This window comes from Talpa occidentalis, unplaced genomic scaffold, assembly GCF_014898055.3.
Source record: "Talpa occidentalis isolate TD23 unplaced genomic scaffold, MPIMG_talOcc4v2.1 talOcc4.14, whole genome shotgun sequence".
Lineage (NCBI taxonomy): Eukaryota > Metazoa > Chordata > Mammalia > Eulipotyphla > Talpidae > Talpa > Talpa occidentalis.
The window spans coordinates 63,379,949-63,405,755 of record NW_023601433.1 but is presented as its reverse complement, the minus strand read 5'-3'; the positions used below and the strand labels follow the sequence as shown (position 1 = coordinate 63,405,755).

Genomic DNA, 25,807 nt, shown 5'->3' with positions numbered 1-25,807 from the left:
AAATTTAAGAACATGTTCAAACCTGATATAGTAGCCAACACTGAGCTCCTCTCTGCCAAAGCACACTGTTTATTCCCTCTTTATCATGCATCTGCCTTGAGATAGCAGGGGTTGGGGTGGAGGGAATTCTGAGTTCTAGTTAGAAGGAGCTCTTGACCACTATATGCTGCATTTAAAAATAAGTTAACAGAAGTCATGAGTAGTATGGGGTAGGTTCTTATGAAGTGACTAAGTAATTACTAGTGACAAGTAGTAACCCTGATGCAGCTGGCACAGCAAGTTGTGATGGAAGAAGCTGAGAACAATGAAGAATCCATTGTGATGCCAGCTACCTACAGATTCTCACCAGGTGGGAGACAGAGCATTCTGCTGAGTGTGTGTGCGCACACACACACACACACAGGGTGGGGGCAACTGAAACACATCTTCAAGAGCAATGAAATTAAGAGCAAGAAACCAAACTACAGATAAATGCAGGCAGGGTTTACTCCAGGCACAGACTAAGGACTATCAGCATGCCTGGACTTTCAGAAGGCCTGCTACCCACTGAGTTTATGCTGACCAACTCCTTAGAAAGCAAAATGCTACTAACTGCTGGGATGGGACAGACATCTGCTATGTTGCAGCCCATGTGTAGTGTGCCTGGTGGTGAGCTCTGGATGCCTGCTCTCCCTCTGAGATATTACAATCTACTAATAGACCCTCCTGTATTGGTCAGAGCCAACAAGCTGGACCCTGCTCTTCCTCGCTGTGACTAGAGCCCTTCCCTGACCCCAACATCATCTGAAAGTTGACTAGCTGTCTGTTCTGCTCTAGTCTTTTCTCCCAATAGCTACATCTTTTTTTTTCCCTTAAGATTTATATATTTATTTATACAAGCACTGGGTACAGTCAGAAGAGCAGGAGGGTGAGAAAATTCACCAGAGCCAGAGCAGGGAACAGAACAGGCAGACCGACGAAATACACTGCTGAGGGGAGCAGCGGGCGGCAGGAGAGGTCTGCGTGCCCCAAGAGCTACATCTTATGCCTGCTCCTTACCTATTGCCACTTGCTGGGGCCTTATGAAATTATGAATGGGCCACTTACCTGAAAACAGGCTGCACTAGTCATCCTCCAGATCTAACATGGCCTGAGTCACATTTCATCTACCTCTCATGACTTGTTGAAATTTGCCTCATTACTCTAAATAATTAGTATGTTATTGTCATATAAGGGACTCCATCACGAGCTGGATTTGTTTCTCTACATAACCAATTTTTTTCCCTAACCACCAACCCCTGGTTGGTCCATCCAGGTTACAATAAGAAAAATACCATAGACTGACTGGCTAAAACTGCAAACATTGAATTTTCACAGTTCTGGAGGCTGAACTTCCAAGACCAAGGGATGGGCAGATTAGGTATCTGGTGAGACCTGGTTCACAGAAGTCTTTTTTGCTGTGCCCTCACCTGGTAAAGGGAGGGCTAGAGAACTCTCCAGAGTCTCTTTTACAAGGGTACCATCTCCATTCATGAGTTCCCACCTTCATGGCCTCATCTTCTAATACAATCATCCTAATCCCCAACACTCACCTCCTAATACTATCACATTGGGGACTGGGTTTCTACATAAGAATTTCAGGGGGAGGCAAACATTCAGTCTATAGCAACTGTGTGTGTTTGGAAGAAAAGAAAATGAAAGAATTGAATAATTGCTCTAATAATTTCTCTGTTCATCATGTGCTCATTCCCTCTGCAAAGAGTAACGGGAACCCAGCACCTACATTGGGCTAAACATGACCCAGGCTGTGCAAATAGAAAAGTGAACAACACAGGCCAGTCTCTGTGCCTTCTGTGGAGCAGCACACTTTCTAGTGGATTGTAGACTGATTAAATTAGGAGGTGACTGGAGTCTAAGACAGTTAAAACATTGAGTAACAGCATATGAAACAAAAAATCTTGGCATGTAGAATGAGCCAAACTGGGTCAAATCAAGATTATACATCTTGAAAATACAGTTTAAAAAACTTAAGAGATAGAGTGTGCAGAGACTATTTTACTAGCTACACTTAGGAAAGATATAGGAATTTTGACAATAAGCTCAATGTGAAAATATGAATTGATATTGAGACATGGTTTCTCCCAAAATTACAACCCTTTTTATGTTTCAGTAATACAAAGAGTTCAAAGTAGAGTGTAAGTCTTACCTCCTAACTCTTCTGTCAGTGTGCTCATGGGGTATCATCTTTTTTTGCTTTTTTGTGGTATCTCCAAGACAGAAGGGCCAAGATAATGAACCAGCTGGAACTATTTTTATTTATTTATTTATTTATTTATTTATTTATTTATTTATTTATTTATTTATACAAGCACTGGGTACAGTCAGAAGTGTGGGAGGGTGAGAGAATTCACCAGAGTCAGAGCGGAGAGCAGAGCAGGCAGACTGATGAAGTACACTGCTGAGGGGAGCAGCGGGCGGCAGGAGAGGTCTGCGCGCCATATGGGACCCTCGCCTGGTGGCCAGGGATCAAACCGGCGCTGCAGAAGCTACGGGCAGCTTCGCAACCCAGCGCTCAACTGCTGTACCACCGGGGAGGCCCCTGGAACTATTTTTGTATGAGATTTCACATAGAAGTGAAATTAGATTTATTCTGTGAGGCTCAAGATTATAGAACTAGGTGGGATTAAAGATAAGAAGTTACAGTTGGGCCAATGTTAGCAAGGAATATTCTAATAATTGTGCCTACAAATTGGATGGGCTTATTGTTGAACATCTCCAAAGGATGTCCCAGCAGATGTCGGGGTATTGCAGGGCAAATTTTGCATTGGGTCAGGGGTTAGACTAAATGGCTTGAAGACTCTGTCTATGTTTAAGAGTCTATGGTTTTAAATGCAAATGTCTACTGCAGGGAGATTAATCTTTCAGGGATAATGGAGAGATGGCTATAAAATTATTTTTTAACATGAAATATTTTATGGTTTTACTTTGCAGATGGCATCTTATTTTGGATACACAGTTGCAGTATCAGATGTGAACAATGATGGGTAAGTTTTCTAAGAACTTCCTCAGTCATCATATATTATATTCATCCATAAAGATGTTGGATTTTTCCCTTCATGAAATACATCCTTCTAAACTTCCTCAACAAAATAAAGGCTCTCTTGTTTTAACATTTTTGGGGGGGTTCAGAGCAAGAGAAATCATCAACTAAAGAATTCTCTGTCATCCTATTTTATGACTTTATTGAGATTTTCCACATCTGCCACTTCTAGAAATGGAGTACTTTACTTAGTCTTATCTTTAATTTTATGAATTGAATAGCTGTTGGCCATTCAAAATCCACAGTCATTGAAGATGATTTGTTCATCTGTTTCTCCTTACTCCTCTTCATCCACTAGCACATGGTATATTCATAAAACATTTACACATAGATTTTTTTTTCCTGACATCACTTTAAGCATTATACTGTAACACAGAGAACTTGAAATAATAATGTAATTTTTTTTCAGATTATGGCAGTAAATTACAATTGAGCTTGGACCAAACAGTGATAACTTATGGCTATACTAATGTATCATTTCAAAAATGAATTGGTTTTAAATATCTCTTTGATTCACTAAAAATACCTTGCCAACAGATAAATGATAAAGTAAAGAAGCCAGTAAATTTAGATGTACTGATTATCCATCTAACTAATATTCTTAGAATACCTTTACTACATGCCAGGCATTGTCTCAGTATCCAGAATATAGCAGACAATGCAGCAGAATAGAGCTCTGCTGTGATGGAGCTCACATTTTTAGAGAAAGAAAATATTATCAGTGATGGCAGTATCATTTGAAGTATATTTCATTCTTGTGTGAGTAATGATAAGTTTAGTAACATTGGTACCTTTGGATATCTTTTTACTATGATTTCATCAGCATACCACTTGAGTAACTTCTATACACTAACACTGTTCTATGCGCTAGGATGTAACAGAGAACAAAGTGGAGCATATAGGATATAACAGAGAACAAACCCCTACCCTAAAAAACATAAACAAGTCTAGTAAAGAGTATAGTAGATAATGATGAGCACTATCTGGGGGGAAGGAAGAACTGAAAGAAACCAAGATGTTCTGTGGGTAGCAGATACTGCGGTATATCTAGACAATGACATTTTATTCAGCACTAAAAAGAAATGAACTATCAAGCCATGAACAGATGGGGAGAAACTTTTACTGCATGATACTTAGTGAAAGAAATCTGAAAATGCTACCTGCAGTGTGATTCCAAGTACATGACATTCTGGAAAAGGCAAAATATGGAGAGTCAAAAGATTAGCAGTTGCCAGGGGTTTGTGGGGAGAGAGGGATGAATAGGCAGGGCATAGAGGATTTTCAGGGTCCGTGAAACTATTCTATATGATACTGTACTGGTGGATACGCGTCATTAGACATTTGTCCAAACACATGTAACATACAACACCGACAGTGAGCCCTGATGTAAACTGTGGACTCTGGACTCTGGGTGGGTGACAATGTGTCCATGTAGTTTCAGAGATCATAACAAATGCACCACTCACTCTTGTGGGAATGCTGATAATGAGGAGGCTGTACATAGAGGGGCAAAGAAGGGGTGATGTGGGAACTCGTACTTAAGCTACAATTTTGCTTTGAACCTAAAACTACTCTAAGAATAAAGCCTATTAATTAAACTTTTAAAAAGCAGAAACAGAAGGGATGTAGGAAATGTTGGGAGGGATGCACTTTTAAATTAGGTAGCCAGAAAAGGCGACAGTGGTTAAGTTAAAGTGGAGGAGAGACCCAAAGAGGTGAGGGAGCAGGCAGAGGGTATATGAGGAAGAGTGTTCCTCCAGCAGGACGGGCAAATTCCCAGAGCCGCTGGCTCACTTAGGGACTGTGAGAAGCAGGGAGATAACAATGGGCAGCCACTGCCCCTCCTCCAAAGTGCTGTACGCAGAGGCACACAGAGTCTGCCAGGAACTCAATGAGTCTGGTTCCAAAAATGAAACATTGTCTTGTGAGCCACTAGAGGATTCTAAGCTAGGGTGTGGCCTGCTCCAAACTGAGGGAGCCCATTGCCATATGGCACTTGAGGCAGTCAGTGGCTCAGGCCGGAGCAACAGCAGTGGCAGGAGGGAGAAATGGCTGCATTCTAGATATAATTTGATGATAATTTTGAATGCCATGTGTATCCTAGAAGCAGGTCATTGAACGTTAAATTGCTTTCATCTTCAGCTGAGTTATGAAAGGGAAGTCACAAATAGGAGCACCACGCAAAACCTCCAACCTGCATGGACTGTGTGGTCATCAGAGACTTTTCATCCTGTAGAAAGCAAATGGCCAGGGAACTTGAGTCCCAAACATGGCATGTTGTACAGATTTAGGAAGCCCATTCTTCGTGACAACAGAAAGTCTCACGGTGGTCTTTGGGATATGTGTGGACACATTTCGCTCAACACATGGTAAAACAAGCACGAGGGCTTCTCTGGAAGACACGCAGCAATTTATAGGCAGATTAACTCAATGTGTCCCCTTCCATAGTTCCCTCTGGCTTGAATCCTTTCAACTTTACCCCAGTTTCACAATATGCCCTGCAGGCCACTGTCTCCTTCCTGAAAAGTCATTTGAGTCTATAGCAAAGTTTTGTGACAACATTTATAGTACATTAATTTTTTTTGCCATGTTAAGAAGAGAAAAAGAAAACTTGTGCGAAAACAACCTCTTTGGTTTCCTGCTGATCAAAACAGTATGGTAGTGACAAATACAGGAATTTTCCAGTGATAATTTGTTCTTTTTTCATGTTCTTAAAAATTGCTGTGCACAGCACAGCAATATTAGGCAATATAAACTAAATCCTTTGCATTGAAACCTACATCCATTATCTTAACATTGCCATTCTGCTCTTTAACACAGCCATGCATGATTGTAACTTTCAGGCCCATTGTTTCCCTAAAATCCACTTATTTTTGTGTTTTTTCATTGCTGATATAATACCTTTTATATTTCTCCCCACCACCATATCTTATTTCCCCTTGTCCATTTCTCCCTTTCTCTCTCTCTCAGCTACAGAGCCCTCAGAGTGTTTATCAATATCCACAAGTTTTCATAAGTATTTTACTTTGTCTAGTTGTCTGCTATGTAAATGTCTAGTATTTGTCCTTGTCATTAAGACTTACTGCTTTACACATAATTCTCTTGAACTCCCTCTGTTTTGCTGTGTATGGCTGCATTTCCTCTTCCCTTATCATGGGTGGTGGTTCATAGTGTGGATATACTGCATCTTGATCTAGCAATCTATGGATGGACATTCAGGCTGCTGCCATGTCCTAGCTATTGTACACAGTGCACAATAAGCATTGTAGAAAAGACAGTTTTTTGCGTTGATGGTTTTTTTGCTCTTCGGATAAATGCCCAAGAGTGGGATTACTGGGTTGTGTAGTATTTCTATTTTTAGTTTTTAAGATAAATCCAGATTGCTTTCCATAATGGCCATAGCAATTTACATTATCACCAACAGTGTAATATGTGTAAATTCTTGGTCTTACTTTGAATGAGTACACTATGAAGCCATAGAGATTGGTCAAAGAAAGATACTACCCTCGGGCCTCCCTGGTGGCACAAGGGGTTAAGATGCAACCTATGAAGCTATCCACAGCCACTGCAGAATGAGTTCAATCCCCGGGCAGGGAGCTACCCACATGGCGCAGCAGACCTCTCCTGACTCTCCCACTGCTCCCCTCAGCAATGTATTTCAGTCAGTCTGCCTGTTCTGTTTCCCATCTGTCCCTGGTGAATCCTCTCACCCACTGCTCTCTGGCCTGTACCCCAGTTCTTGATGTATAAATAAATAAATCTTTTTAAAAAAAGAAATATACTACCCTTTATCCCAGATAAAGATAGATAATACATGAGAGTCTGAGGTGACAATTAGTTTATCATAATTCACTACTTTCTTTGTGCCTTCTATTTTTCTAGAACAATCACTCAATATCGTTGGCTTTCAAATAAAAACAAATAGGGAAAACAAAATTTTGTGATTCTTTGTTTAGACTTGATCCCAAGACAAAGTCTTGAAGTCTCTAATAACAGTGACAGCCTGTGTCCTAACTCCCTGGAAGGACATTCATCCAAGGGAAGGAACAAAACCAGCCATCAGGGCAGAGATATAAAGAAGAAAAGAAAGGAAACAAGTCATGTGTGTGTCAGTGACCCTTCCTAACCCCTGTGATGATGCCATGCTCTAAGAGTACATTTGCCATTCTCAATTTCTGACAAGGTTTCTAGCAGAGATCCTAAGGCTGCATGGGATTTTGCAGAAAACATGAATGCCTATCTCAAAATTCTTCCTGGATATTTTATACTTGGTCTTTTAGTTCATGAGCAGTTTCAAATCTCTATTTTCCCCTGAGACTACTGTAGAAACTCATGAGCCATTAAGCGCAGGATATTGTGAGGCTGCATGGCAGACAGTGCAATTTTCCTTTCAGAATATCCTCGTACTTACATCCAGTAACATGGGCCAATCCACATTCTAATCTAGCGAAGTTCTCTAAAATTCACCTGAGGGGAAACTGAGGCACAAAACTTAAGTAAATCATACACTAATTAGGGAAAGTTTTCCCAACCATCTGCTGACTTACCCAACCATTTTTTTCACTATACACAGAGAATTTTTTACTACATTCTATAAAACACTTAGTAGGAAAAAATATATAATTTCTGTCTTCAAGGGTTATAATTTATAAGTATTAGGAATTTTAAACTTAAGTGAGTATAATGACTGCCATGCCTCTTACTTTTAAAAGCTGGGAAATAGGATAAATTAGTATATTTGTCACTAAAGAAATCCAATAATCATTTTAATTTTATAAATAAAAATTGTATATATTTTATTGGACAACATATCTTGATATACATATATAGTGAAATAATTACTAAATTCATGCTAATTAACACATCTGTTTATATGTGCATTTATATCCATGCAACTATACTATCCATCCATCATATAGTTACTATATGTATGTGTGTGTGTGTGTGTTAGAACATCTCATATTCCTTAGCTTATTTCCAAGGTATAATGCTACACTATTAAATATAATCACTATGATATATATTAGAGCTCTAGGACTTACACAATCTACATAACTGCAATTTTGAACTCTTTGGCAAATATCTTCCTATTTCCCCTACCTCCCCACTGCTGATAAGTATGATCTGAAAAGTTAAATTCAGAGAAAACAGGGAGTAGAATGCAGATCTACCACATGGATCTATCTATAGATAAAGGTATTCTTATACATATGGAATGTATATTACCTTAAATAAGGGTTGTGGTACAAGAATGTACACAATTTAAATATGTACACATATATATTTAAGTGTTTTATTTATTTTGGCAATGTATATCCTATATTTATATTAAGGTTAAGTGTGACTTTAATTAATTTCCATTATTTTTATAAGCAAGGTCTTACTTTCACTTATAAAAATATAAAATCATCATTTTAAAGTTATTTTCACCCAAATAACTTTAGGATTGTCTTTAATGATGCTAAAGACAATGGATTGATGAAATAAAATTCAGTTACAATTTCTAGATTCATGGCATTTAAGAAAAATCTGCTTAATTATATTAAAAACAGCCATGCTGGTGTGCATTTTACTGATTTATTAGTCATGACTCAAATAATTTTATATTTATAACTTATGATTATTTTTTAATCCATAAATCCCTTTTAGCTTTCCCAACAGTTATCAGTGACTAAGGAATTTTCAATGAACATTAATTGCCTACCAGAGTTTAGTACTAGAATTGAGAGTTAATTCTCACTCTTTGTTTAAATTCAACTTTTTTCCAGTAGTCTTTTTTTTTTTAATGGTCTGTATCTTTTCTTTTAATCGTAGACCTGAGTGGGTATTGCATAGGATTAAAAACATCATTAAGAACCATGATTCTTCATGGTTTTGGATTTAGGACTCCCCATATTTTACAGTCTTGCCCCAGACTTGTCTCTGTCCAGCCAAGGCATAGTTAAGTACTATTGTGCATGAGGCTAACTCGTGAACATTCTTTGGCAGCATTTACCATCTTCTCTATCCACTATGTTAGAAAATCAAAGTCCTGACAAATGCTCCAAAATCTCAACATCAAGGGGAAAAAAGACAGTCATTAAGTAATGTGACCAAATTAGCAGACTGGTGGGAATTTTCCCCAATATTTTTTTTAAAAGATTTATTTATTTATTTATACAAGCATTGGGTACAGTCAGAAGTGCGGGAGGGTGAGAGAATTCACCAAAGCCAGAGTGGGAACACAACAGGCAGTGACAAAATACACTGCTGAGGGGAGCAATGGGCATGTCAGGAGAAGTGTGTCGTGTCATGTGGGACCCTCACCAGCAGCCAGGGATCAAACTGGCACTGCAGAGGCTGCGGGCAGCTTCACAGCCCAGCGCTCAACTGCTGCACCAACACGGGAGGCCCCTCAATATTTTTTATTTAAAAAAATCTCAAGGTATAATGAATGGACTCCAAAAATTTAGGTCAATCAGTTACGTGCATGCCAGTTGGTGTATTATATTGTCAAGCCTGTAACTGTTTTGAAAATATAAACAAGCTGGTAAATTTAACATCAGTTGAGATAGCCAGAGCTACAAACTCTGTCACTGTAAACTCTGTTAGGGATTTCTGGACAAAGTGAACAAGAAATGAAGATAGCATTTTTTTTATCTTGAGCCTAAGAAAGCATATCTGTTTTTTTTCTTATGACTTTTGGACCGTATATTATTTATACTATTTCAGAAATTCACAGGATCACAATTTAATCTATTGGATTGTTTCTAGCCTCTGCAGGGCCAAAAGGAGAAAAATTTAAAGAAATTCTTAGCAGTTAGATAACTAAGACAGCATTTTAGAGAAAACTCATTTGAAAGGAAGCAGCTTTGGGAAACTGTATTTCATGCTAGATTTATTCCAAATATATTTGCTCATATTAGCTATATCATTATGACTAAATTAAGCAGAATAACTACAAAACCAAAATACAAAAAGGTTGTAAACAAAATTGATTTCTGTAATGTAATTGATTAGTTTTATTAATTTTTGCCTATCATAAAACAATTAAAAGTAAATAAACTAACAACTCCAGGACACAGTCTCCTGATCTGCATTCTTTTATATATTATGTTTTCTCAGACAGCAGCACCCAACCTTTTAAACAACTACTTATCAGAAGGTCAATAAGAACAATCTTTACTGACAAATATTTCTGAACTTTAAACTTGAATTAGGTATCTTCAAAAGAAAGGATGTGACAAATAAATTTTGAAATAGCCTAATAAAGCAGTGATTTGCTTATGATTTAATTTTTTCCTACAGTCCATACATTGACATTGTAACCCAGTACAAACACAAACAACTAAAACAAAGTTTAATGAGACAATATTTACCTTACTGTACATGACACATTCACTCTGCTGCTTCTATTGTATTCTATTTTGTCAAAAAAAAATGGATTGTCAAAACCCATTAAATTGATTTCACAGCCCATTAACAGGCTGCAAGTCAAGAGTCAGAAACACCAACCCAAGCAATGATTTTATATTGTGACTCTCAAGTGGGATTGCTAATATAAAATAATATTGACATTAACTGTAAAATATTATACAAGGCACATTGTACCAATTGAACCCAAGACAGCTACTGTCTCTCAATATTATGAGAACACAATTATAAATTAAGAACAAATGTCTCCCTCTGTTTTTTGGCATTTAGAACATTTTAGAAGACATGCTTAAATCTCTAGGGGAATGTGTTTCTAAGAAAATAAATCAATGCTGTCATAATACTCCAAGAATCCAAAACTTCCATGATGTGCTATCTTTCACAACGATAGGTCAAATCATTCCCCATTTATAGAAGTCAGTGTTGGCAGTGAGAAATGTATGAGCCAACTGTAGCAGCCCCACTTCATGTTCATGTCCGCAGAGACCAATCATAAGGCTGTGCTCTTTATAGAATAAAAAAAAAAATGTCTCTGCAACAGAGAACTAGTGGCTTTAGACATTTTTGAACTACAAAGCAACAGCTCATGCAATTCCATGTTTAATGCCTCTTCACATTGACTATAATAACAGAAAGGCAACTAGGTTCCTGGGAAGAAAGGGAAGGGCTAGAATTTGCTCTGAGCCCTGCTCTCCAAGTCAGCCTGAAGCACAGTCAGGACCAATTAAATTACTTTCTCAGTTCCCTAATGGCTTGCAAACAAGATTGGAAAAAGCCAACCTAAACAACACACACACACACACACACACACACACACACACACACACACACGATAACAAGCTATGTCAATTTCTTTTTTTTTTTTTTTTTAGTAAGTGTATTTGGAACATTGTTAAGAAATTGTTTTACCTGAGTATAGCTATCCACCTTAAGTTTTAGAACCTGAAAGTAAAATAATAGCTGTTCTCAAGGTTCGTCTTTCTCCCAATTTTCAGTTTGTTTGCATCATGCAGCTTTTCCCCACTCTTCATGTTTATATGAGTGGTGATTTACCCTCACTTGTAAATTAATTCAAAAGAGTTGACCTAATAGTCCTTTAAATCACTTGCCACAGTAAAGTGAAAGTAGTTGGAACACAGGATATCTCCTGAATCATACTGAGAAGTATAGTAGATGAATATCACAGGGTTGGTGAGAAATTGGAGAGGGGTAGGTTGAAGTGATGTTGGAGTGTCTTACATTTTGCTCACATCTTAAAGGCTTTTTGCTCTCAGAAACTGTTTCCACCTCATCCCTGCCTTTTAGAATAATGATACTATTTTAGCAATTAGCTTATTTGGCAAACTTCAGCACAGGCACAATAGTCAGATACAGATTTGTATTTTTGCCTGAGGTCATTCTTCAAATTATTACATCTCCTAGGGCAACGGTGTCTTCAGACAGATTTTCATAGAGGTTATTAGTAAAGACCAAATAACAGTCTTTACTAATGCACATTTTAAAAACTGTCACATGAATTAGAAGGTTCTGTTCTGTTACTCTTCATGCCTACCTGTCTATCTAAAGGAAACACCTCTAACCACTTCTGTCTTTGGTCTCTTGGAGGTTGGCGTCTAGCTCTAAATAATTAGCTTAGGTGTCCATGTCTTGAAATTTACTTTCCTTCTATAATATATACATTAAAATAATTATGATCACTTCTCATCTGGGATGAAATTTTTGTTTTCTGATTGTCTAGCCAGTACTAAAACATCTGGCTTCTGTTTAATTTAAATTGATATAACAAGAGGAAAGAGTGGGGAATGAAATTTATTTTAAATCTTCTGACTACAAGAAAACATTATAATTAAAACATATAGTTGCATAAGTTGTGGACAAACGAATCCATTTTTAGACAAATCTGCTTCGGTCTTTTTGCTTTACTTGTGTGACTATAGTTTCTGGAAATGCACGCAAGCTGAAAAGAGTAAAATAGCTGTGGTTTTCTTAAAGAAGTTATTTTTGACATAGCTAAAAAAATGCAATGTGATAATTTAACAACTCCCATTTTCTTACAGCATTCTATTCCATAGACATAACAAAGCCATAAAAGAAATATGATGATTGTAAAATGCCCCTTGCAAAAGTGAAAATACGAATGGAACTGTACAATCTGCTGGATTAAAAACGTACTAAGAGAATCTCATGTCTGCCAGAGCACTGATCTCTCTCTTTGTTCCTCACAGAATGGATGACATACTGATCGGAGCCCCCCTCTTTATGGAACGTGAATTTGAGAGTAACCCTAGAGAAGTAGGGCAAGTTTACCTGTACCTGCAAGTGAGCGCTCTCATCTTCAGAGACCCGCAGGTCCTCACAGGTAGCGAGGTGTTCGGGAGATTTGGCAGTGCTGTGGCACACCTAGGGGACCTGAACCAAGATGGATACAATGGTAATTTATACCAATGTTTGGAAAGCATTTATGTGTTCATGTTACTGTTGCACAAAGGAAACAATGAACATTTAAAAGTACTGGAAAAAATGTGTGTAACGCAGCTGGTATCATTGGTTTTTATTAAACTATCAAAATTCTCAAGGCGATTGAAAGCTTGTATGTTTCAACTAATGCACGTTCACTGCTCAAGCAGCTGTTGCTTCTATAGTCTCTGCTCAAAACCAATGCTGAAGGAAAGCTCTTTGCTTTTCACCCTTGTCATAAAAATGGAAATTTTCTCTGTGTTGCTGTTAGTGAAAACAAGTACTAATGCAGATCTTTCATAAGAATGAAATGGCATAACATGAACTTAGAAAAAGTGGGGGACACTTGTGTTTATGTTTATTGTTTAGAACAGTCCTAATATACACATTCTATGGGGGGGTCATTTTCATTCAATGCCGTATTAAAGTGGGGGTCAGGCAATAGGCTTCTCTCTAGGTTTCCCAGCGGCCTCAACTATAAAATGGATTTTGCCAATCTTCTAGGATGTTGTTACCATTAAATGACATAATCTTTGTGAAAGAGCTTGTTTTTTCTTCTATTAAGAAACTTTCATGTGCCGTTAAAGGTGTCTCTCTAGTCCACCCAGTGTGGTGATCTGACCCTGCTCCCCATTACTCACTAAGTTCCCTATAGACCATCCTTGTCTGCTCTCCCAATGGGTCAAGCTGCTTTCACCTCTAGGCCTTTGCACAGTCATTTCTTCTGCCTGAAGTCCTCTTCCCTCTGATTTCACATGTTCCTTTCCTTCTTGTCTCTAGATTCCAGTTAAAATTTCAGCCTTAGAGACACCAAGTCTGACCCAGTAATCTAAAATAACAATCCAGTGACTCTCTGTCATATCGATTTTTATGATTTACTAAATAGTATATGTCACTTTCCAACTTTTCTCCATCATCTCACGGTCCAAACTATCTATTACCTGCGTTAAAATATAAATTCTCTAAAGGCAACATCTAGTTCACTCCTGTTCCCACTACATTCAACACATAGTAGTTACTCATGAGATAAAAGACAACAAATCATTTACTGTAGCACTGCAAAATTTTCATGGGAAACAAAATACACCCTTTGGACTTCATGCTACTTTTCTTTGATTGTACATGGTTTGATTTTTAAAACATTCTTCCTCTTAAACATGTGTTTACATGTCTCTGTTTGCAGACATTGCCATTGGGGTGCCTTTTGCAGGCAAGGATCAAAGAGGCAAAGTGCTCATTTATAATGGGAACAAGGACGGCTTAAACACCAAGCCTTCCCAAACTCTGCAAGGAGTGTGGGCCTCACAGACTGTCCCTTCTGGATTTGGCTTTACTTTAAGAGGAGATTCAGACATAGACAAGAATGAATACCCAGGTAAGGTTTTCTTTGTTTTCCAGGGGGAGATCCACTTCCTAGAAAGAGTCCATTCTCTGGAAAATGCATCATGCGTAAGTTGTTCTCTCGTAAAGGCAAAGGCCAAGCTTACCCATGACACAGGTTTTTTTGTGTGTGATTCCAGAGCGACTTTCACAAGAAATTGAAGGCAGACAGAACAAATAGTCCCTTTCCTGACAAGAGCCATATTAGAAAGGCAAAATCACTTCAAAAACTGCATTGTACATGAAATTTGTCAAATTTGCAAATGTTTTCATTTGAAACCCCTCAGTAATTTGGATTGACAAAGATAGCTTGCACCAGATACCTTTTTAGAGCAATTTATTTTAATCCTGTTTTTAATTCATGTTTTGTGCATGATGTACAAAAATATGGATTTGTTTCAGTAATCAAGGAATTTAACGGAGAACATTAGACTTGGTTTTATGTTTCAGTTTTTTAGTTTTATATTGGTTACTTTAGGATGCTTCCAATAAATATTTAGAAATGACTAATAGTTAACTGACAGCTTTCACTGTTTAGTAAGAACATGTCTCTTTCCACCATATCTCCCCTAATTGGGTATTTTCCATAGGTAGGTATTTGTCTGGTTTGGTGCTGCATTCCAATAGACTCATTGACTAAATACATATCACTAACTTCAATCCTTTGGCTTTTTTTCCTCTTCTGGGATTAGGCAAAAAATTTGCTGGAAATCTTTCATGAGTGTAACACAGACTCTGTAGTGGGCACAAAGTATATCTAGTATTACTGGTTTCCCCCATTATCCAAAAGTAGTGCTACTAATGAAGCCTTTGGCGAGTTGAGATGGTAAAAAGAGAAAAAGCAATTAGGATTAATTTATATGGAAAGGAGTTTTGAGCATTCCTAGATCCCTAAAATAACCTACCAAGTCACATCAACCTACCAAATAGCACATAAAATCTAAAATAGTACTATATAGTACAGTAAAAGTAGAAATGATTGAATAAATCCACAACCTATATAAAGCAGCTCCCACGGAGAAGAATAGCAGGGCCAGTCTATTTTTATTTTAAGAGTTAAGTCTTTTATTTTAAGAAGAACTCACAGATTTCTGGGTATTTTTGTTTTATATATATTTTTAAATTAATAGGCATTATTTTTAGAGCAGTTTATGCTCACAGGAGAAAAAATGAGTGGAAGTGGAAACTTGCTGCTTAGGATACCTCTGCTTCTAGAATAACTGCTACAAAGAAAATGTTGAATGCATTTTCTTGGGTTTATGTTTGCCTTTTATTGTTAAAGTAAAAGCCCTTTTCAGATTTCTTTTGGTTAGCAAAAACAGGTACCGATTTGGGTCTTCTGCCAAATGCTAACTTTTGAAAACTGGGGGACACCTGTATATTGTATCAAATGCTTCCTATCTGTGGAAATTTCAAGAACATCTGGTTAAATTTATTTTCTTAGATTATATAATGTTGGTCAAATAAACAATGGTTAATATTCCAATTTTAAATAATCAAAAATCTAGGTCTCTTAGATTCTTTCCCAAAATATGTCAGGGTGATTCATTAAATTCATTTAGGTTTCTGAGATTACCCTTAGATTGATCCACCTACATTAGTCCTTTAACCATTGCTAATTTCCACCTACACATCTTATTACTCCAGCACCTATTAACGTTCAGTTTTCATGGGTTGTGATTTCAGATAAACAATTATTTTAAAAAGCTATTGCTATTAATTCTATTCATTATGCTTATCAGAGTCTTTGCATACCAGGGAACTTGAAAGACAGAATGTGCCTTCTACAAGGTAAAAGAAATAAAGGATGTATGAATCATAAAGCCTTTGAAGTCTCCTAAATAAGGACCAGGAAGGAGAGAAACATGGAACAACTTTTCTATTGAGGATGGGCAAAAAAAGGGACATGGTAGGGGGGTCAGGGCTGAGGGGTAAGGTAGAAGAAAGAGAGACTAAAGAACAATCTTGCACATAAAAGAGAACATTTCTGAACCTATCTAAACTTCAATTCTTTCTGTATAAAATTAGATGATAATACATTGGCATGAAGGTGAAATGAAGTTGTTTATATAAAATGATATATTTAAATTGAAATATTATCTAGAGCATAGGTTAATAAATGGCAACTCTTCCATCAAGTTTTCAAATAAGACTATATTTCAGAGGTAATTTTTTCTTATACAAACTAGTTTTTATTCTTTTCTTTTTCTCGTTCAATCTCCATGGTCCCCAAGCTTACTTCACAGGATGACTTCGCTTTCCCTACCCCAGAAAAATAAAAATACGAGGGTAAGGCCATGGTTCTTGAAACTATGCTGGTTTTGAGAACTACTCGTAAAATCCTCTTGCTGGTCCCTCACTAGAAATTTTCCCTTATGTCAGAGGCCTTGCTATGATGTAATTCCACCTCTGCCTCCATCCTGCTTTCCACTCCTAAGGAAATGAGGCAAAAGGGACTTCTCCCATTTCTCACAACTGTGATTTACTGGGCACCAGGAATGGAAAATTCTCTTCCTGATTAACCCCTTTGCCATTTAAAGGTATTTATTTCATGTAAATTAGGCCCAATGAGGGTGACGACAATGGCAATCACAAGAAAGGAATTGACAAGCTAATGTAAATGAAAAATAGACAAAATTTGGTAATGACTGACTGATGGAAGTTAGAGGAGGTGGGAGGTGAGTACAGAAGAGGTGATGTTTTAATATGACTGGATTTTTGAGCTAGTGTACCAGAATATAATGGGGAGATGTTATAGAAATATATATTCTTTTATAGACATAATGTTTGGAGTAATTTTCCTAACATCTAGTTTAACTACTCAGTATTTTTTTAGGCTTCTTAAGAATAAATATTGTCATTGGCACACATACATAAATAGGAATCATAAATATTTTTGTTTCTGGCACCAAAATTCTTTCTTTTATTCAAAATATAGATGTGTTCAGGTTTCTATCTTGGTACTCATTGGAAAACTAGGATTGACCGGAGTGCATTGTATACATTATTTGAGTGAAAGCATTTCAGAGAAGAAACAGCTGTGATAGTCAGGAATCCCTAAAATTCAATGATGGAGACTAATCCCTTTAGCATGATTGTATAACAAGGCCATCTGCTAAATGCACTGCCCAGGATTGGGAGGGTGGGGGAGGGGAAGTGTATGTTTTATTAAGGAGCAGAAATCTTACAGGCAATAAAAACTAGAAGAAAACATGGGCTGAATGCCAAGATTATCACTGTCTTGTTCAGGGCCCTGTTATATGATGATTATATCATGAAGCCATCTCAGACAGTTATATCAAATGAAATAAAATGACTCATCATTTGTTTGAATGATGTGTATGTGTGTGTGTGTGCGCGCGCGCGTGTGCACAAGCAAACAACTGAGCAAGGAGAATAAATCAAAGGGTAGCTTTGGGAATAATATCAAGGGAATATGCATTTTAATCAAGACTTGCATTCCTTGAAATTGACTTGAAGTTTAGTTCAATGAAGTTCAAATCTTATAGTCAAAATTTATTTTTACTTCTCGAATTGCAACTCAAGTTTTTATGAAATGCAAAACATGTTCTTATTGAGCAAGATTTCCATAATTTCATTACAAACACATTAGCAATTAGAATATTAACTTTCTTATAAAAATATCTTTTCAATTTAGGCTAAATTGAATTAAGTCGATTGGAAGAGTTGTTGGACTTGAATCCAGTAGTGTCTTAAAGTAGAATTTAAAATGGAGAGATGAAAGACTAGTTCTAGAACCAGTTCTCCAAAGCCATTGTGACTCTAGTAATTCCACTTCTCCTCACCTAAAAATGATATGACTATTGAATACTCTTGAAGGGTCTTTCTAGGTTCTAAACCACTCTGATTAAATAATCTAAGATCTAGACTTACTGCCTCCCAGGTTATGTCTGTAATATGGGATAAATTATTAAGGCTCTATCTTAAAAAATATTAGTGAAATTATACAAGACTTATTTTCTTAACCTATTTTTGAAAATAATTTTAAACTGGCAGAAAAGTCTCAAAAATAGTGACGACTGCCCCATAAACCCTTCACCCAGCTTCCCCTAATATTAAGATCTTATATATCCATAGTATAATGAGCTATTAATTAATTTATGGACCTATTAGAAGTTCAAATAGAATTTTGCCAGTTGTCACTTTAGGTTCTTTTTCTAGTTCAGGATTCAATCCAGAATCCAAATGGCATCTAGTTGTCACATCTCCCTGGTCTCCTCCAATATGTGACAGGTTCTTGATCATTGCTGTCACAACTTTGTCATTTTTGAAGAGAACTGACTAGACATTCTGAATAAGTTGTCTGATGCTTATTCATGATTAGATTGAGGTTACGTGTTTTTGGTAAGAAAACCACACGAGTGATGCTGTTCCTCCCCATGCAATTTTGTTCCAAATTGATGAAACCACACATAACAGAATTAATGAAAGGCAAATTTGGAACAAAAATAAAAGGACTTGGATGACATGTCAAATAATTGGTACTATAGTAGAAAAATAATGGAAAAAGATATATTTCATATTTCAAAATGATACTTTAACTATTCTGTCTTTAGCAATGAAATATAAAGAAAATGAATCTTGAGGTCAAAGGCCATGAAAGAATCCTAGTCAATAGTCTTGCACTGAATCAGGTGAATAGAAGAAGTAAAGCCAGGGCATTTGCCAGCTGTTCTGACCACAGCTGACCATAGTAACTGAAGCCTTGAGTATATAAAAAATGTTTTTTTCCCCTCCCCTTGCAAAAAAACCCAAGAGGACATCTCTCTAGTAGAGAACCTGGTGGTGACACAGGAGGTAAAACTCACAAAAGTGTCCCCCCACCCACCCTGGTGACTGAGCCCCCCTAGAATTGTTAATTTTCAGGGTTGTCCACACTGAGCCTCCAGTAATCCACTTATTCCAGTTCAGGATTTCTACACGCACTGCCTGGCATTAAGTTCCGAGCCTCTCCCTGTCGGTCTCTCCATTTTGGGGGAAGCATTTGCCCTATGACCTTACTTCATTTATGGATCCCAAAGCCTTGTTGGTTTTTCAGATCATTTGGCTTTTTATTTGTTAGGATGGAGTAGCAATTCTAAGCTTCTTAAGTGCCATACCAGAAACTAGAAGTTTGTTGGTTTTAGTTTGAATTAACTGCCTTCCTAACACACCACCACAGGAACTGGCTTCTTTCTGAAACCCAAGGCACCAGTAAATATGATAGGATATCATTTATGCTTGATCTGACTTATATAGTTAATGCAAATAAAGATAGTTAATACTTGCTGCTCTGTGGTATTCGCTTTTATGTGGGGGGGGACATGGGGAGGAGGAGATGAGGGATGTGGAATAGTGGGGGTGTACTTAGAACCTCCACATTTCTGACCTCCCACTGCATGTTCTTTCTGTGAATCATTCCATATAATCATTAAATTAATTAATACGCAATTTAAAAGTCATAATTTAGTGTTATTCCCTTGAAGCATCCCTTCTGCCTCTATTCACCCTGAATGTTTTCCCATAAATTCATTTCCCACTTAGGAACTTAGCTCACAGTTCACTTCCTCAGGAAGCCTTCCCTGACTATTGTCTTTTTTTTCTAAAAACATTTATTTCAGATTGAAATTACACATGTATGTGATTATTTGATAAATGTCTTAGACTGGACACTTTACTAGGTGAGGGCAAGCACAGGATTTTGTTTTGCTCACTGTGGAATCCTTAGAGCCCAGAGCACTGGCTGGTGCTAAAGGCACCTAATAAAAAATATTTGTGAGCAGAGGGACTGTGGTGATGGTGCACAGGTGCATTGGTGAAGGAAATTCTATGGGGACTACACCTGGGGGGGAAGCAAATATTGTTTAAAAATGAACAATGTTGTGTAAAAAAAAACCAAACACATAGAACAAAAATAAATAAATAAATATTTATGAATGAATGAATGAACAAAGTTCCCTGCAGTCACACACACTGGCATATAAACTGCTACTCTCCTCTTTTTTTCACCTGCTTTCTAACTTTCTTAAATGAAACCTACTAAACTATGTTATTCTTGTGCAGAATGAGAATAGAAACATAAGAAGAAATGATGATACCCCTTAAAAAAAACTTTGGTGTTCTTCTACTGGGATCACAGGAGGGTCCACTCAAAGGGGCACACTTATTCCTGACATGGGGAAACTTTGGCCCTAGCTCTATATTTACTGGGCATTTAAATGCCGATTGCTTCTTAAACTGTTAGCCCTCGAGAACCAGAAGCAGCAGCCAGAGTAAGAGAAGCAATGCCAGAGCAGGAGTCTGGGGCCCTATTCTTTCTTCACTTACTATCCTCAGCTCTGAAGCCTTGAACTTCTTTGAAACCTTGGACATCTTTCAATGAACGTTAGGTCTTCCAGCTACAAAAGGAAGTCATCAGGTCAGTCCCCCATCCCTCGGGGTTATTGTGAAGGCAATTTGCAAACTACAAAGAACTCTACAAGTGAATTGTTATTTCTCAGCACCATCCACCAAATGAAAATGGAAGGGATGGGAAATAAATTCTAATACTGAGGTCCCGGCACTTTGTGGCAGACCTAGACCTATGTCTTAATGTAATTACTCTAGTAATTTCTGCCTAAAGTCTCCTATGAGTTGAGGATCTGAGAGATTTACAAGGCAACTAAAAGCAGCAAAGTCCTTTTGAGGACTTTCTGTTTGAGGACACTGCTCATGTGATGCTCTTCTTTCTACATGACATTTTCTATTTTCTTATTGACATTTTTCTGTAATCACATTATTATAAGCTGGTTTTCCAAAAAGGTACCAGAAATTCATGAAAGTATGAGTGTACAACAGGAAACTTGGGGTCTGGCCAGTCCTCAGCCTTAATTGCAAAGCAAATGAAGTTCCCTCGGGGGAGCGCAGCCTCTCACCCCTGGCATCCTTTCCTCTCTGTTCCTCATGGCTTCTCCATACCAGATACAGAAACTTACACTAATTCCTTTCCTAATGTGTAGTGGAACAGGACCCAGTATCTTTATTCTTTTCAATACAATGTAATATTGGAGACCTGGGGACTTATTCAGTGGATGCTAGTTTGCATTTTTAACAAGACACATGGAATATTGACTGATAAACTGTGTCTTGAGGGCAGGATATGTGTCTGCTTGCTCAGTGCTGAGTCCTCGGCAGCCAGCCAGGACTCGGCACATGCTATTCAGTAAAGAGTTGTTGAATAAGGATGCTTGGTAGAGGGAACCTCTGAAAAAAGTGTTCTTTCTCCATCCCCTACCAACTTCTCATCTCTATAAATTTGTGTGTTTATACATCCATTCAGTACAACTCTCTTAACAAACTGCCACACAACTGGGTGACTCAAACAGCAAGAAATACTGGTTCAGTAATCTACAAAGCCAAGATCAGATGTGGGCAGGGTCGTTTAATTAATGTTTCTCACCTTTGGTTTGCATATGGCTGACTTCTCCCTGTGTCCTCATTGTCTCTTTCTATGTCTAAGTCTAAATTTCGTCTTTTTCCAGTCAGATTAGATTGGGGCCAACCCTTATGATCTCTAACCTAATTACCTTTTTAAAAGACCTCTCTCCAAATACATATAGTTAGCAAACTTACAATGTCCCAAAAGGTTTCAATCATAGGATTTTTTTTCTAGCAGATTGGATATGGGGAAGTGGCTTGGGATATATCCGTCTCTTCTGGAAATTGTGAAATCATTCCCAAAAGGTAGCTACTTATAAACAAGACTGGTTCTAAAGAAACAGTTTCTCCTCCATTACTTCTAGCAATTGACTGGATAGCACACATATTTTGTGACCTCAACAAGGACAAAGAAATACCTTTGATACAATGACACAGAAGGCAACCAGGGATGCATGAAGCAATAGCAAAGGGAGAGGAGTGATTTTTGCAGCCAAGGGTAATAATAATGTATAAAGAACTATTCTCATAAGGCAGACTCATTGTTTGTTACTTCACTCTTATTTTTTGTGTGTGGGATTTTTTTTAAAAAGAAAAATAAACCCTTGGTAAATTAGAATGTTGCAACTTAATACCATGTTCCAACTTGTAAATGTTTTTCTTCAAAGTTCATTTGGAAGCATTTCAGACAGATTGCTAGGATTATTACTTTCTGGGATAAAATCATGCACTTTTTTCAAACATTTCTTCCTCAACTCATAACCTTCCTTTCAGTAATATTTTGCATGTTACATAAAGAAGCAAGGAAGAAAGGCTGCCTCTGTCTATTTTTAGATTAACACATTTGCCAAACTCAAGGAGACTTATCTAAATGCCTGCTTCCCACAGACATGAGCCACTTTCCTAGTGCCAAACACTTAAGCCAATTTCATAACCACTTACAAGTCAACATTGCCATATTTACACTGTCTTTAACCCCATCACTTTACACATTATCTTAAATCTTGTCATTTCTCTTAATGCTATCCTTGTATGAAGTGAGTAGACCTTTAGTAAATTTAGGTACACAACTTTAAATGACCATTCTCATTCATCTTTAAAAAACACACATGCCCTGGGAAGGCACTAAGCAGAGAGGGAGCCTGAAAGATGAGAAGTGCCTGGAAGAGATGCTATAAGCTGTGAGCACAGCAATGCCAAGATAGGAGTCATGTCTGTGGATGATGCACTCAGGCAACTGAGTCATGAGGTTAGTGGGTCTGCTGTCCAGGTGTGGTTCAGCCAGGGAGAATGCTGGGAACTGGCTGTTTCACAATGAAGGCAAGAGAAGATCCAAATCCTCCAGTACAAATCTGACTCAAGAGGCAAAAGAGAGTTCTGGATTATAGATCAGAGCAGAGAAAGCACAGTTGTGTGACCCCAACCAATTTGACAGAGCTGTTGGCTTTGTCATCTGGAGAACCTTGAAGACTTCACCACAAATTTGCCAATGAATAATGATTTGTCCAGAGCCATTAGGAAAACAGTGCAAAATGAACTGGAATTTATGATTGCTAATATATTACCATCCATTCAATCATTTTCCACTTGAAATAAAACATTGCATTTTTTATTTGGTAATGAATTAAAAAAAATCTGATTACAAAACTGAGGCAACCAGAGAGGAAGAATAATGGGGTGTCTTTTTATTCTAGTGAAAGTTTCTTTCACTATGTGGAAGCTTATTAATTTGATATAGTCCCATTTGTTTATTTTTGCTTTTGTTTCACATGTTGTTGATGTGCAGTCCCCAAAGACATTGATAAAGTCAATGTAATGGAGAGTATTGTCTGTTTTCTTATATGTATTTGATGGCTTAGTTCTTACTTCCAAGTTTTTAGTCCATTTTGAGTTAACCTTTGTATATGGTGTGAGACAGTTGTCGAGTTTCATTTTTTTACATGTGTCTATCCAGTTTTTTAACACTATTTGTTGAAGATATTTCTTTTCTCCAGTGTATTGAGTTGATTGTGTCATATATTAACTGCCCATATCAAGTGTAGGTTTATTTCTGGATTCCCAGTTCTATTCCATTGGTCTGTGCAGTTATTTTTAGTTTAGTGCCATACTGTTTTGATTACTGTAGCATTGTAGTATAGTTTTAAGTCTGGCAGTGTGATACCTCCATTCTTTCTCTTTTTGCCAGGATTGCTTTGGCTATTTGGGGTCTTTTGTGGTACCATATAAATTTCAATAATGCTTATCTAATCTTTAATAGGAATTGCATTGAATCTGTATATAGCTTTGCTGTATATGGCCATTTTAACAATGTTAATTCTTCCAATTCATGAACAAGAAATATCTTTCCATTTCTTTGTGTTTCCTTCTATTTCTTTTAACAGAATCTTACAGTTTCCTTTTTATAGGTCCATCACCTCTTTGTTAAATTTTTCCTAGGTATTTAATATTTTTTGATGCAATAATAAATGGTATTTTTTTTATTTCTTTCTATTCTAGTTTGTTGTTTGCACAGGTCGTGAGATTGATTTTTGTAAATTAATTTTGTAAACTTCTTCCACTTTACTGTACTTATTTATTGCTTCCCATAGTTTTTTTCTTTTTTTAGTGAAGTCTATAGAGTTTACTATATATATTATCATGTATGTCATCTTCAGATAGTTATAGTTTTACTTCTTCTTTCCCAATTTGGATTCATCACACAGCTTTCTCTTACCTAATTGCTCTAGCTTGCAGTCTTCTCAAGTGCCTGTGGAACATTCTCAAGGATAAACCATGTGTTGGGTGACAAAACAAGTGCCAATAAATTAATTAAAATATAGTCACATCAAACCTCTTCTCTGATCACAATAAATATCAATCACAAGAAGAAATTTAGAAAACCTCTAACAGTGGAGACTGGAAAACACAATGCTGAATCACTACTGGGTTAATGGAGAAGTTAAAAATTATCTAGAGATATTTTAGGAGGTCAACTTCATTCTGATACCAAACACAGACAAAGACATCACAAAACATAGAGAAATACTACAGATCAATATCTCTGATTAACATTGATACAAAAATCCTTGACAAAATCTTAGCAAACCAAGTAGAATAATACAATAAAAGGGTCCTATGTCATGATCAAGTGGGATTTAGTCCAGGGACAAAAGGATGGCTCAACATCTGAAAATTTATCAATGTAATTCACCACATCAACAAAAGAAAAGGTAAAAATCATATGGTTATATCAATAGATGTAGAGAAAGCATTTGATAAGATTCAACATCCATTTCTGATAAAAGCTCTCAAAAACTGGGGATAGATGGAACATACCTAAACATAATAAGGACCATATATGACAAAGCCACAGCTACCATCATGCTAAATGGTAAGAAACCAAAAGTTTTTCCTCTAAAATTAGGTACAAGACAAAGCTGCCCACTTTTACCACTTTCTAGCCTCTTTCTAGTCTAGAAAACATTGCATTTAAAAGACAACTTCAAAGATGCTAAGGAGTTTCACCAAGAGACAATTTGCAAATCAAAAGTGGACTGCAGATAGAGAAAAACCTGTCTGGGTCTTTGTAGTGACTTTCTAAACACTGGAAACAACACAAGTGTCTCTTAGCCACCTATGGAAAAACAGACTATGGGCCATCCACAAGTGAAATACAGCTTGGCATAAAAAGGAATGAACTTCTAATACACACAACACCATGGATGACTCTCAAATACACTAAGTTGAACAAAAAGAAACCAGATCTAAAAGGTGACATGCTAAATGCTTCCATTTACATGATATTTGGAAAACAGATTTGCAGATTCAGGGTCTAGGGGTAGGAGAGGACTTGACTACAAAATGGCATGGGAAACATTTGGGATGACAGAACTGTTCTAAATTTTTGTTGTAGTGACAGTTACATGCTGAATGTATTTATGACAACTCTTAAAGCAGGACACCAAAAGGATGAAAATTGACTGTATGTAAAATACATCTTGTTTTAATTTTTAAAGAGAGAAAAAATAGTCTATACATATGCTCTGTAAAGGTAGTTAAATAAAAATAGTTAAGAGTGTGGGA

At 37.1% G+C, this 25,807-nt stretch overlaps 1 protein-coding gene across 1 annotated transcript in view; it reads left to right on the top strand.

The window, feature by feature from the left end:
- The window catches only part of ITGA8 (integrin subunit alpha 8), a 140,544-nt gene that overhangs the window by 42,877 nt on the left and 71,860 nt on the right, over window positions 1–25,807 (top strand). The window contains exons 11-13 of the mRNA XM_037510662.2: window positions 2,971–3,023; window positions 12,718–12,923; window positions 14,133–14,324. Coding sequence (XP_037366559.1) covers window positions 2,971–3,023; window positions 12,718–12,923; window positions 14,133–14,324 — 451 coding nt within the window. The remainder of the gene's footprint in view (window positions 1–2,970; window positions 3,024–12,717; window positions 12,924–14,132; window positions 14,325–25,807) is intronic.